General features: G+C 34.7%; 2 protein-coding genes across 2 annotated transcripts; one reads left to right on the top strand and one right to left on the bottom strand.

The window, feature by feature from the left end:
* The first annotated feature begins 736 nt into the window (after nt 1–736).
* LOC141639069 (uncharacterized) lies at nt 737–3,952 on the top strand. Its single transcript, XM_074448258.1, has 4 exons — nt 737–914; nt 2,716–2,900; nt 3,002–3,145; nt 3,266–3,952. The coding sequence occupies exons 1-4, from the start codon at nt 737–739 to the stop codon at nt 3,950–3,952; spliced, it is 1,194 nt and encodes a 397-aa protein (XP_074304359.1).
* A 3,025-nt stretch (nt 3,953–6,977) lies between these two features.
* On the bottom strand, nt 6,978–8,529 carry LOC141639068 (peptidyl-prolyl cis-trans isomerase FKBP17-2, chloroplastic-like). The gene is made up of 3 exons (XM_074448257.1): nt 8,095–8,529; nt 7,923–7,967; nt 6,978–7,572 (listed from the first exon to the last, which is right to left on the bottom strand). The coding sequence occupies exons 1-3, from the start codon at nt 8,451–8,453 to the stop codon at nt 7,218–7,220; spliced, it is 759 nt and encodes a 252-aa protein (XP_074304358.1). The 5' UTR covers nt 8,454–8,529; the 3' UTR covers nt 6,978–7,217.
* Between the last annotated feature and the right edge of the window lie 4,638 nt (nt 8,530–13,167).

Here is a 13,167-nt window from a genome sequence, read left to right as displayed (position 1 = left end):
GTGTTACATTGTGGAGGATGAAGAGTTGTTCACTAATATAATTGATGAATCACTGATTGATACAGTGAATAAGAATCTTAATCAATCATGTGCAAAAACTAGGGAGACAAGAAACAGAGTTAGGAGTAACATTCTTAATGTTGATGATTTGAATGTTCAGGTAGGAGAGGACACTAATTTAGCTTCTGATGATGACAATAGTGTGGGTGGTTCAGATCAAGAGGCTGACCCTTATGACACATTTAACCCTGATATAGACTTTGGCAAACCCATAGTGCTTAGGGTTGGGTTAAAATTTCCATCAGTGTATGAGTTTAGGAAGGCCATAAGGCAACATGCCATTGAGAATGAGTATGAACCTTACTTTTCTCACAATGAGAGTGCAAGGGTGACTATGTATTGTAAACACAGATGTAAATGCCCTTGGAATGCTAAGAGGTCAAGGTTGCCTAGATGTACCTGTGGTTATAAAAGAAAATGTTTATTAAGGTTGCATGCCACCAAAATGGAAGATGATGACATGACTTTTCAGATTAAGACTATGAACTTGGAGCACATCTATGTTTATACAACCTAAAACAGAATGGTTACTGCTGAATTTTTGGCGGATAAATACCTGGAAGTTTGGAGGTCTGACCCACATTGGAGATTGAAGGCTACTCAAGATAGGGTAAAATGAGACCTAGGTGTTGATGTTGCGTATCATAAGTGCTGGGTAGCAAGAGGTAGGGCAAAAATGATAATATGGGGTAACTCTGATGAGCAGTACAGTAGAGTATGGGATTATGCTAAAACCATTATTAAATACAACCCAGGTTCAAGCTCATATGTAATGGTTGATAGGGTTGACAGACCACCTCCAGTGTTTCAGAGGATGTATACTTGTCTTGCTGCTTGTAAGGAAGGGTTTAAAAGTAGGTGTAGGCCTCTTATTGGGGTGGATGGCTGTCCACTACTACAGATACAGGCTATAACAACGGCTAAAAACCGTTGTTATATAAAATAGCGGACGTTGTTAAAGCGTCCGTTGTAAAAGGTTTTAACAACGGTTGGTTTTCTTAAGCAACCTGTTGTTAAAACTATTAACAACGGTTTTAAGTATCAAAACCCGTTGTGGAAAGTGTGACTCAATTTTGGTGGGAAAGTTATAACAACGGTTAATTTACAAAGAACCGTCGTTATAACTAAAGACAACGGGTTGTTTCTAGATAACCATTGTTGTTTGTTTTTACAAAAAAAAAAAAAATTAAATTAAATATTACTAGATGCATGCATAATTACGGGGCCCGTTATAATTCCGATGCATGCATTATTACTGTCATCCCCCTCATCTTTGCATATGAATGGACAATATATGGAATGAGAAGGGTTTACATAAGATTTGAAGCAGGGAGATATGATGATTATGTCACAATTTCCTAAACATGCGTATATTATATTAATTAAAAAACAACTCAAAGGACACATTACTTAGTATAAATACATACATTATCTCAACCACCATTCCATTATCTCACTATCTTCAAACCCTAACTGCTAAAACAATCTTCAACCCCTAATTAATCTTTCAAACAACTCCAAATTTCATCAACAAAATGAACGATTACATCCTTAAAACTCTTACTATGACCGAGAACAACAACTTCATCCGTCGGTTGCTCCACATCGAGGACAGTTTTAGGATCTATCTTGTGGATGCTCAAGCCGCACTCAAGGATGCCAAAAGAAATGGCTTGACAGAGCAGCAGTTGTTGCATCTATATGACGATATAGCAACTGCTGAACGAAACCTCCAAATAGCTAAGGAGGAGAGGAGGGATATCATAGAAGAGAATAAGACTCTCTATGAAAATATAAGAATTGCATTTTTAGAAATGTAATTCTTTTTTAATTTATGTATTTATATATATATATATATATATATATATATATATATATATATATATATATTAATGAATTATTAATTAAGTTTATCTTGCATTCCTCTCTATCATCTTGCTTCTTCTTTGTTTTATTTTATTTAATTTGTTTTACGAGCTAATTAAGCGAATAATAACATAATAATGATCGATAAAAACCCATCATATATACATGCAAATGAAATAATTAAAAAAAGAAAACAATGACGATGAAAGACGATGAAACCAACAAAGGACGGCGAGATTTACCCGATAATTAGAGAAAGTAAGAGACGATGAAACCAACAAAGGACGGCGAGATGATAAAGCGACGATGAGAAAGAGAGAAAGAGACGATGAGAAAGTGTGTTTGCTTTGTTTGTGTTTGTGTTTGTGTTTGTCTGTGTTTGTGTTTGTGTTAGGTTATGTATGTGTTTTGTGGGTCAGAGTGATCTGTGTTTGTGTGGTTTATAGTATTGAAAGTATTGACAACGGTTGTTAAACAACAACCGTTGTTAAATAAGTTTTAACAACGTTTGTAAATCAACAACCGTTGTCAAATAAGTTTTAACAACGGGTTTAAAAATACCCGTTGTGATTACTTTTCACTAACTTTGCGCCAAATTATTAACAACGGTTGTGCAAATTTGACCCGTTGTTAAAACTTATAACAACGGTTATATAACCATACCCGTTGTAATTAAGTTTAGTAAAAATCGCGCCATACATTCTACAACGTCTATTGTGATTTTCGTGCATAAACGTTGTTAAAAGGGCGTTGTAGTTGCCTGGATTTGTAGTAGTGGTCATTTAAAAGGAATGTACCCTGGGATGTGTTTGGCGGTAGTAGCTATGGATGGGAATAACAACCTTTTCCCTGTTGCATGGGCTGTTGTGGAGGTGGAGAATGCTGACTCTTGGAAGTGGTTTCTTGATTTATTGGTGAAAGACATAGGCTTTGATGAGGGTGAAGGTCTTACAATGATGTATGATAGGCAAAAGGTAACATTCTTTTCTTTCTTATCCTAAAATTTTATTTTTACTTGGCCACTATTTATCAACTATTTATCAAATACTAATCAATTAGTATTGAATGATGCCAGGGACTTATTGACGCAATGAATGTTATTGTCCCTAAAGCTGAGATTAGATACTGTGTTTGGCACATTTGGGCCAATTTCAAGCTACAATTTGGTGGCCAAGCATTCAAAGATAGCTTTTGGCAAGTAGCATGGGCCACAACAGAGGTAAGGAAATGATATTGAATGTTGTCTGCTATTTAACCATTTTAGAAACTTTATGTTAGTGGTCCTTCCATTGCATCCATAGCTACTGAAAATATTCACTGAAAATATTCAATGTTATAGGTTGAGTATTTGGCAGCTCTTGAGGGCATCAAATTTCTTAGTCAGCCTGCCTATGAGTATGTCAAGGCCATTCCACCCAAGCATTGGAGCCGACATGCTTTTAGAACCACTTGCAAGAGTAGCATGATTACCAACAACCTCTGTGAATCCTTCAATGTTGTGTTGAAGGATGCAAGAGACAAGCCAATTCTGACTCAAATGGAGTGGATGAGAAGATATATAATGAAGAGACACTATAAAAAAAGGGAAGGGGCTAGCAAGTATGAGAAGCCCTTTATGCCATATATTGACAAATGCTTTAAGAGGCTTATAGCTGAGAGGAGGTATTGTAAAATCTACCCATCCATAAACACCAATTTTGAGGTTGACTACAAGGGTGGTTCATTCACAGTCAATTTGATAAACCAAGTGTGTAATTGCAAACACTGGGAGTTGAGTGGAATCCCTTGCGTTCATGCAATGGCTTGTATACTTGAACAAAGACACATTCCTGAAGATTATGTTGACCAAGCCTATTCAAAGGATAAGTATTTATTGGCCTACACACTTGCAATAGACCCTATGCCTGGGGTAGCACACTGGGAGAAAGCCGACCAAGAGGAGCCTCTCCCACCACTGATGAGAAGAATGCCGGGCAGACCATCAAAGAAAAAAGGAGAAAAGAACCTGGTGAAGGGTCACAAGTAAAAAGGGTCAAGAAGTCCAACAAGTGTAGTAGGTGTGGTACACTAGGACATAACATCAAGGGATGTAAGAATTCTGTGTCTGACCCCATCACAAGAAGCAAAGGTGGTAGACCTCCTAGTAACTCAGAATGGGTGAAGGCTGCAAGGAACAAAAGGGAACAGAGGATGGCAACCAAGGCTCAACACCGAGCATTTCTAAGTCAAATGAGTGGCAACCAACCAACAGTGGAGTCGGGAACTCAACTATGAATGTAATAGGACTTGTTTAATTTGTTAGGTGGTGTTATTTATAATAGCAGATTTGTGTTAGGTTCAGATACCTATTATTAGACTCTTCTAATAGTGAACTAATTAACTTCTTAATTTGTGTTCTTTTAGATCTAGTGCATGCATAACAAAATAAGAGATTAATAAGGAAAAACAATGTCCCTTACATTGTTATATGGTTCGAAATATTGGGCACAAATAAGGCCGCCTTCCTTATTTGTTCTTGAGCTAAAAAGGATGGATGATTCTCCAAAAATCCCAATGTAGAGATTCTCCTTTGATTGCACCCAAGACTAATCCCTTAAACTAGTATACTAATTAACTAGATTAATACACTAGTACCCTTAAAATTAATTCTAATAATATACTTATTACTACACTAGTAACCTTATTTTGATATTAGAATTTATGAACAATCTCTTGTTTTTTAAAAACTTGTTTTAGAGAGATGTGGGAGAGATGAAGTATTTTGCATGTAGTTTGAATGGTAGTGTGTAAGAGCAAAAGAAAGAACCAAAACTACTCATATAAGAGTAGTATGACCGGCTAGCATAAGGCCAAGGAAGGCATCTTTGCTTTTCCTTTTACTCTTATCAATATCTTAGGTGTGTAAGGCTATATGATGTAGGTTTCATTAATTTATTCTGATCTTATCACATAAAATAAACCACCCACTAATGCCTACCGTCCTTAATATTTCGGTCCTTTGTGTAAAATGGACCTCCATTTTATTTTGTCGATTTGTCATTTGTCACACAATATGTCACATGTTATTAATTAATTTAATACATATTTATCAAATAAATATCATTTCATAAATTAATTAAATCACATACAACAAATTGACTAGTGATACTTGATCACATAAATAAAATGAGTCATATAATCATAATTCACAACATCTTGTAATTATAATTAACCCTTCATTCTTATCTCCATTGTTTCACAAACAATAATCAATTTTAGTAATAAAGTATTTCAATTACTAAAATAAATCTTATTTAATCCCATTACAATATGATATCAATATTCTCTCTCACAAATGAATTGTTCAATTTTAAGGAATTAATTAACTTGTATCGTCATACAATTAATCAATTTGTCTATTAAGGAAATTGTCCTTTAGGTGTGACTTTAAGGGATCAACTGACCACCACCGTCAAACGACAGTAATGTCAAACTCTAGTTAGCCAGTCATTACCGATTAATGACGATCAGTTGACTGTATAATGAATCATCCCTTACGTATTCTTAATATGAGATTTAAACATGTGATCGCACTATTGTTGAGGACACATATTCCAACAATTTGTCAGTTTAGTTTTAGCACTTTTATGTAGTAATTTGCTGTTAGACATGGTTGGTGGTAATAGTACATTTGTCAGTACAATTTGAGCATTGCAGCACTTGGTAAAATTTTACTGTTGTGGTGGAAGCTGTAAACTTTAATGCTTTTGGTGCTATGAGTTAAATCATTTGGTGCTTTCAATGGTCCTTCCTCTGTCAAATAAGTGGCAGAATAAGAATCAACTAGTCACCAAGTGAGTGAAACTCTTTATTGCTGTGAGGCCAATGACTAAAAAATGTCACCAAATCTAACAACAATATATATGGTCCTCCCCCTGTCAAGCCTTAGTACTACAGCAACAAACTACTTCTAATTATCACATCAATTTGAGAAGGTGCACACATCCATACTAACATAAATGTGCAAATGAAATTGTTGTCATTCATTCAACGTGCATTACACAAAAGTTACATTGCTACCTAAAAGTAACTAACCTAGCTTACTAATACACACAAGAACACATCCACAGACAATTGCAATACATAGGATCATCAAACCCTTTGCCCTTAAATGGTTCAATTCGGTTCACCGAACCGGGCCCCCGGTAGGATGGGGGGACTCATTTGGAAAGAGTTATCGCTAAAGTACGTATTAATGGTCTATAAGATTAACAATCCTTCTTATGGCATAGTGGTAATGGGCTTAATAGCAAACAACAAAGAAACCCTAATGAAGTCCTAGGCCTGATTCCTTATGTTGTCATTTTACATTAATTATTTTTGGATTTTTTTTGTTGTATTTCCATTTTCCATTATTATTTTTTTCATTAGTTAGCTTTAATTAATTATTTTAGTTTCATTCTTTTTTTATCTCTTGTTTCGTATGAAGTTTCCCCTTCAATATTTAAAAGCAAATCCACCATATTAGTGTAAGTGACTTGATAATTTTGTCGTTTGTAAAAAAAAAAGTTGATCTTGCTTTTGACCGTATTATCTTGAAACCTCTAACACCCTTGTGTTACTTCTACTTCTAATTTAATCGGGTGTGAAAATCGTCTATAAGTTAAGGCGGTCTTAAATAAGAATGGTGTTAAAAAAGTGATCTTATTTAACGAAATGAATATGTTATTGCTAATGATGCACTTACTGACTATTTTTTTTTTTATTGTAGCCTATTTTTCTAATTACTTTACTCCTAGAAATAAAAGTATAAAAACGCTAATTGGAAGAAATAGAGCGAACATTTGTTCACAAGAAACAAAAAAAGTTTTATGACTAAAATCAAAACATTGACACGATTAATTTTATATTTATAGTATTTCAAATTTTAAATATTACGCTTCCTCATACATTAAAGGTCTCATATTTTCTTACGACTATAAAAAAATACGAGGCGATCATCGTAAGGACCTCCACCTAATATTTGGAACAGGGCCTTCAAATCCAATGGGCCGCCCCTGAATGAACCCTAATTTTGTAAATACTTTGGAATTAAATCTCATCTAAAAAAACACTTCTACTAATTATTCACTAATGGATAAAGTTCCATATAAGCCGTTCACTGCGGGGGTCAGGGGGTGGTAATGTGATCTACTACTAGTCTCATAATTATACAAACAATTGATATCACACTTACATATACAATATTGGTTTTCAGAGAAAAAACTTGTTTTGCGCGCTAAAACAAGCAAAAACAATTATATTCATTGCTCTTAAGCGGGCGCAATGGAGACTCTATCAAGCTCCACAATATATTCCAGTGTTTCAGATGGAGGTACTAAAAAACCGGAGCCAAAATCTGCACCATTTTGACCAAAGCCCAAATTAGAAGGAACTATAACTCTTCTTTTGCCGCCTGCCTTCATCGTCTTTAATACGTATTCTATACCTTCACACATTCCTCTTGAATACGGTCTTGATCCCATTACTAGAGCAAGTGACCTCTTATTACCACCAAATGTGTCCACAAATACTTTCCCACTGTCTTTCATGCTTCCTTTCAACTCTAACACAACCAAGTCCCCTTGTCGTGGTGACGCTCCTCCACCGACTCTCATTTCATAGTACCTGCTCCATCAACAATAACCATAACTAATTAAGTGATCAGAGTTTGTGCCATTTTGATTCAACCGGTCTTTTGTTATCTTCTTTTCTTACGCAAGTCTTTATAATTAACTTGAGTGCTACAATCAAATTTCAGTATATCCGAAAATATATGTCAATAATATATGTAAACATTACTTAAGAATTGCCCCATTTGTTCAAAATACTCCGTATATATGTGCGTGCTATGGGGATTATTGCAGGGGAGAAAGCCTGCGTTACTAGTTACTTGAATTCGTCAGCGTAGTTGATTAGTGTGTGGATCCCATTTGAGTATCAAGAGATGATAAATGATTACGAAGGAGGAGATGTACCTTATCCCATTTGGCAATATAACTTCCTCCTCCTTTTCTAGATCCCTGGAACATATACAAAACTTGAGGACCATTTCTCTATTAATCCGTATTTAAAATACCATACTTATACGGTGTTAAAATCTACAGCAGTCAAAATTGATCAGAACGTAAGAAATGATGCATGAAATACCTAGTATTAGCTTGCTGCTGAGAAACTTCAAGTCGAGTCTTAATCTGCTCAGATAGCACACCCACGGCCAGGAAGCCAGCCCAAGCAAGCCCAGCACCAAGCCCAAACCGCCGCGTCAATGATGAAGCTACCCAATCTGTGCTATCAACAGTTTTAGGTTTACTTGGGTATCTGACATTATTACCACTGTTGTTTAGTTCAACAGGTGTTGCCGGATTCTCCATGGAACCAGAACTTAGTTTTGGAGTTTGGGACGGTGATGGCTGCGGCGGTGGTGTGTTTGAGCATCGTGAGACTGGATGTGTTCTTGAGGGTGGCAAGGAGAGGAATGGCTGTGTTGTAAAGGATGAAGAAGCCATGTTTTTCTAGACTAGATTGAAAACTGGCGGGTGTTGATAGATATGGCAGTTTAGTTGGATAAATGACGATATAGCTGAAATCCACCTTATCTCTTTACTTAAAAAAGTACGATTGAGCTCGCAAAATTTGACCCGGCCCGAAGTACTAACCCGACTTATCCAAAAATTCACCCGATAGAACCCAAAAATATGTTGAACCGAAACCCAAGTTCAACTGATAAACCGAGAGAACCCAAAATGATATGCCCGGCTGACTTGTGACTCGACCCAAAACGACAAGAAACCCAATTCACCACAAACTGCACCTGACCCGAACTGAATAGAACTGAGCTGTAACTCGACCTTGATTATTTCAACTCGACCTAGACACGACCGGACCCATAGTCGGGTAATTGTTTTAAAAATAATCTCAATTTACTTGTAATTTTTTTGTTAATAAATTTGATAAAAAATATTTGTCATTTTTTTTTTCAAGATAAAATATAATCTCACGGTGGTTGAATGCGGCTCTTGACGGTGGCTTACATTTAATAACATGATAACTTCAATAACGTTTTAAAGGATGATGCGACAGTTTTAAAACGTACTACTAAAGAAGTTAAAACGCGATTATGGTTCATTTAAACGACATTATAACGTATTATTGATTGATTAACGACATTACAATGAGACGAAAGTGATAAAATGTGGTATTGAGTGTCGATGATTGTTAAGTCGACTTGGATGGTAGTTCTGAGCATACGAGTAAGAATTAGTTTCAGAATGTAACGTTTACTATTCAAAGAATATTTGTACGAACCTTGTCGTTATAGTTAGAGATTTCAAATTGAGATAGTTAATTGTTGTATATATTTTTTTTTTTGGTGGAATGTAAAATATATTGATAATCAAAGGAACACAGCACATACAAACACTTTACAACCATACTTTAGCTACATTACAGACTCAGTACAAATCTACAAACATGCTACAGCATAGTCCATAGAAACCCTCGTCTAATCACACACCAATTCTCTTTAGCCAATCATCTGACACTCTATGTTTAACCGCCCATACCCTGTTCTGAATATGAGCTCTAATATCTACTTGTACCCTCAACAACAAAGCTGCAGGAGTAGGGAGATAAGCATTAATCCTGCATATATTAAGCGCCCACCAAATCTTGTAAATCAGGCCACAAACAGCCAGGCATATAATATTCTTTTTCATGAGTGACCTACACCTAAATTGAACACACCATTGCAAAGGATGAGACAGAGGCAGTGTAATCCCCAGCCAAGTATTCAGCAACTGCACACAAGCCGTGCTATATTTACATTGAAAGAACAGATGATCGCAGCTTTCTGTCAGTTCCATACACATATCACATTGAACACCCAAATCCATGCCAAATTGAAGGAGTGAAACCTTTGTAGTCTGTTCACAGCATACAGCCACACTATGAAACTATATTTTGGTAAATTAAGAGAGTTTCACACAACTGGGTACCAACTGACTTTAGGTTCAGATCCCAGAAGTCAATCATAACAGTAGTAGAGTACCTACCATTAGGAGAACACCATTACCCCTGATTACATCCAGCTTTAACCATCTCCTTGATCTTGCATTTCTGTCTCCATGCCTAACTAGAATTTGGTGAAGGTGAGTAAGACATCCAGTCATGCCCTTTAATATAAATGAGTGTAATATTCTAGGAATGCTTCCTCTATATCTGGCACCTCAGCTTTTAACTCACCCCTTATATTTTCAATAGCTAATACCCTATTCATCATTCTCCTTTCTTTAATATGAGTCTGAAATAACTATTGTATATTGTTAATTTGTGACGAAGACCAAATATGATACAATTCTGATGGCACTACTAATTAAATTAATTTAGTTAGGACGGAATAAAACTAATCAAAAGATTAGATTTCATTAGTTAGATTATTATCTTTTAGTTGTCAGATTAATTTATTGTTTTCTATTTCATTTAGGAGTTTTTATTGTTAGCAAATTAGGGCTATTTAAGCTAGAGTTGCGTTATTCTAAATCATTGAAAGTTAATAAAAATTCAAGAAAAACGATCAAGATCGAAATTTGAGACCGATCAAATCTTTGATTTAAGTTAAATAGATCACCCATTGATATATTTCAGAAATTTTAACTCTGAGGTTGACTTCTAGTCAAATATCTTCAAATCTTTGATTTAAGTTAAATCTTTTTATCTTTAAAAAGACTTTTTAAGCAACCCATTGTTCGATTCGAGATATAGTCTATTTCTGCTCAAATGCAAATAAGTCCCATTAACTCAAAGATTTGAAGTCTCTCAAATCGGTTGACTTCTAGTCAAATTAAGTTTCAATGATTTAGAATAACGTATCCCTATAGCCCTAATTTTCTAACAATCAAACTTGTCTCTAACTAATGAAATCTAATCTTTTAATTAGTTTTATTCCGTCCTAACTACTCCTAATTGTATCGCCTATCACTAATTCGAACCCGTGTTTGATCCTCGCACCGCACTAAATTAATTTAATTAGTAGTGCCATCGAGTATCTTTTGATCTCTGTTTCGATAAATAACTAGCACAAAAATCGTCTTTTTATGATAAATTATTTTTTTACTTTTAATGGATAAGATGTATTTTGAGTTTCGAATAAAATAAAAAGACGATTTTTATGCTAGGGATCGAACTCACCCATCCTAAGACTACTCTCGACTCACGTAAGACCGAGAGACAAGTTTGATTCCTTCAAGTAGGGATATTTGACTAGAAGTCCTACCCTTTTTGACAAGAAATAACTTTGAGTCAATGAGATATTTGCTCAACCCAAATAGACCTATATCTCGAACAATGGGTGCTTAAGTTAAAGACCTATTTAACTTAAATCAAAGATTTGAAATATTTTTAAATCAAAATGAAAAAGTTTCTTTGCTATGATCAACCTTGATCGATTTTTCAATAGTTGTTGAATTTTTATTAAGTTTCAATGATTTAGAATAACGGACATGATTCAACATATTTTGTAATTAGCTTAAATAGCCCTAATTTTCTAACAATAAAAGACTCCTAAATGAAATAGAAAACAATAAATTAATCTGATAACTAAAAGATAATAATCTAACTAATGAAATCTAATCTTTTAATTAGTTTTATTCCGTCCTAACTACTCCTAATTGTATCAGCTATCACTAATTCGAACCCGTGTTTGATCCCTGGCACTGCACTAAATTAATTTAATTAGTAGTGCCATCAGTATTGTATCAAAATATTTTTGTCCACTATTTGTCTGTTTCGATAAATAACCATATTCTGAGCATATTAAAACAGTATTTTGAAAATATAAATTTTAAATTTTAAGTAATAAATTATTTTTTTTACTTTTAATATATGGATAAGATGTATTTTGAGTTTCAATGGACTGAAATTTGAATTTTAAAATTGGCGCAAGGTTGAAAATTGGTTCTTGCTAGCGCATTTTGTCCTCACTCGTGCGCATCCCGAGAACCTTTCCAAGAGGTCACCCATCCTAAGACTACTCTCGACAATACCAAGCATTAATCACGCTCCCTTCAAATTATGGATCCCCTGGAGTTATTTCACATGGATAACATTATAAAAGACTAATAAAATTGAAAAAGTAATTTTTATTGATGTGAGTAATAATTTCAATCCCCTCTCTAAGTCAAGTTAGGTCTAAACTAGTCAAAACTTTTAAGCTAATTGTACTATCAATGGACCTCTTCAAGGGAATATCTCAACCGAAGTACATCTTCGATTCAGTGTAGTATTACATATTACTCCCTCCTATTCTTTCTTCTTCGCGCATCCCAAAATAGCTATTCTCCCCAAATTTCCTTTTGCTAAACGCACAAGAAATAAGAAAACCAAAGTGAATTTGGACCACACAAAACACCTACGTGCATAAAAGACTATATAAAATGCACGTACCCCATATGCAATTTAATTTGGACCACATAAATCAACCCAAAAAAGGAAATAGGGAAGAAAATCCGAATAATCCGAATAAGGAAATAGGAAGAATGTAGTGAATAAGAGGGAGTACTACTTAAAAATTAGATATTTTAATTATTTTTTAAAAAGAAAGTCCCATAGTATTTAAAATATTTTTAAATTAATTTACAAAATATCGGAAAAAATAAGAAAAATCGTTAAGGAAAAGTACCTTACTTTGCTATGGATTATGCCAATTTATTAATGCCACAAACTTCGATGGTTATTGGGTTTTGATTATCAATAGTTGTTGCACCGCACCCTATCGGGCGCGGTGCCCCAATTTATCGAAATGCTAAGCATAATTAAATCAGAATTATATTAACATAAATGGACATGATTCAACATATTTTGTAATTTGCAACAAAAATAAACAACAATGCAAACATAAATTAAGCATAGTATTTGTCACACAAAGCAATGGGCGTCCAAAACGGCTCGATCGAGAGGAATAGTGGTCGATCGAGTAGAAAAACGGTCGATCGAGTAAAAATTTTTTTTTTTTTTTTTTTTCGATCGGCAAAATTCAACCGAAATTAAATAAAATGCGAATAAAATCGGGTTGCCTCCCGGTAGCGCTAGCGACAATTCTTGAAGACACGATTTTTAATTCTAACTAAATAGGGAACAATTCCCGAGAAATAGATAGTGAAATGACAGTGCCATTAAGGCATAAACAAATTTTTTTTGGCAAACAAATCTAAAGAACCTAATAAC

Source organism: Silene latifolia, unplaced genomic scaffold (genome assembly GCF_048544455.1).
Source record: "Silene latifolia isolate original U9 population unplaced genomic scaffold, ASM4854445v1 scaffold_269, whole genome shotgun sequence".
NCBI lineage: Eukaryota > Viridiplantae > Streptophyta > Magnoliopsida > Caryophyllales > Caryophyllaceae > Silene > Silene latifolia.
This window is presented reverse-complemented; position numbering and strand designations above follow the sequence as displayed.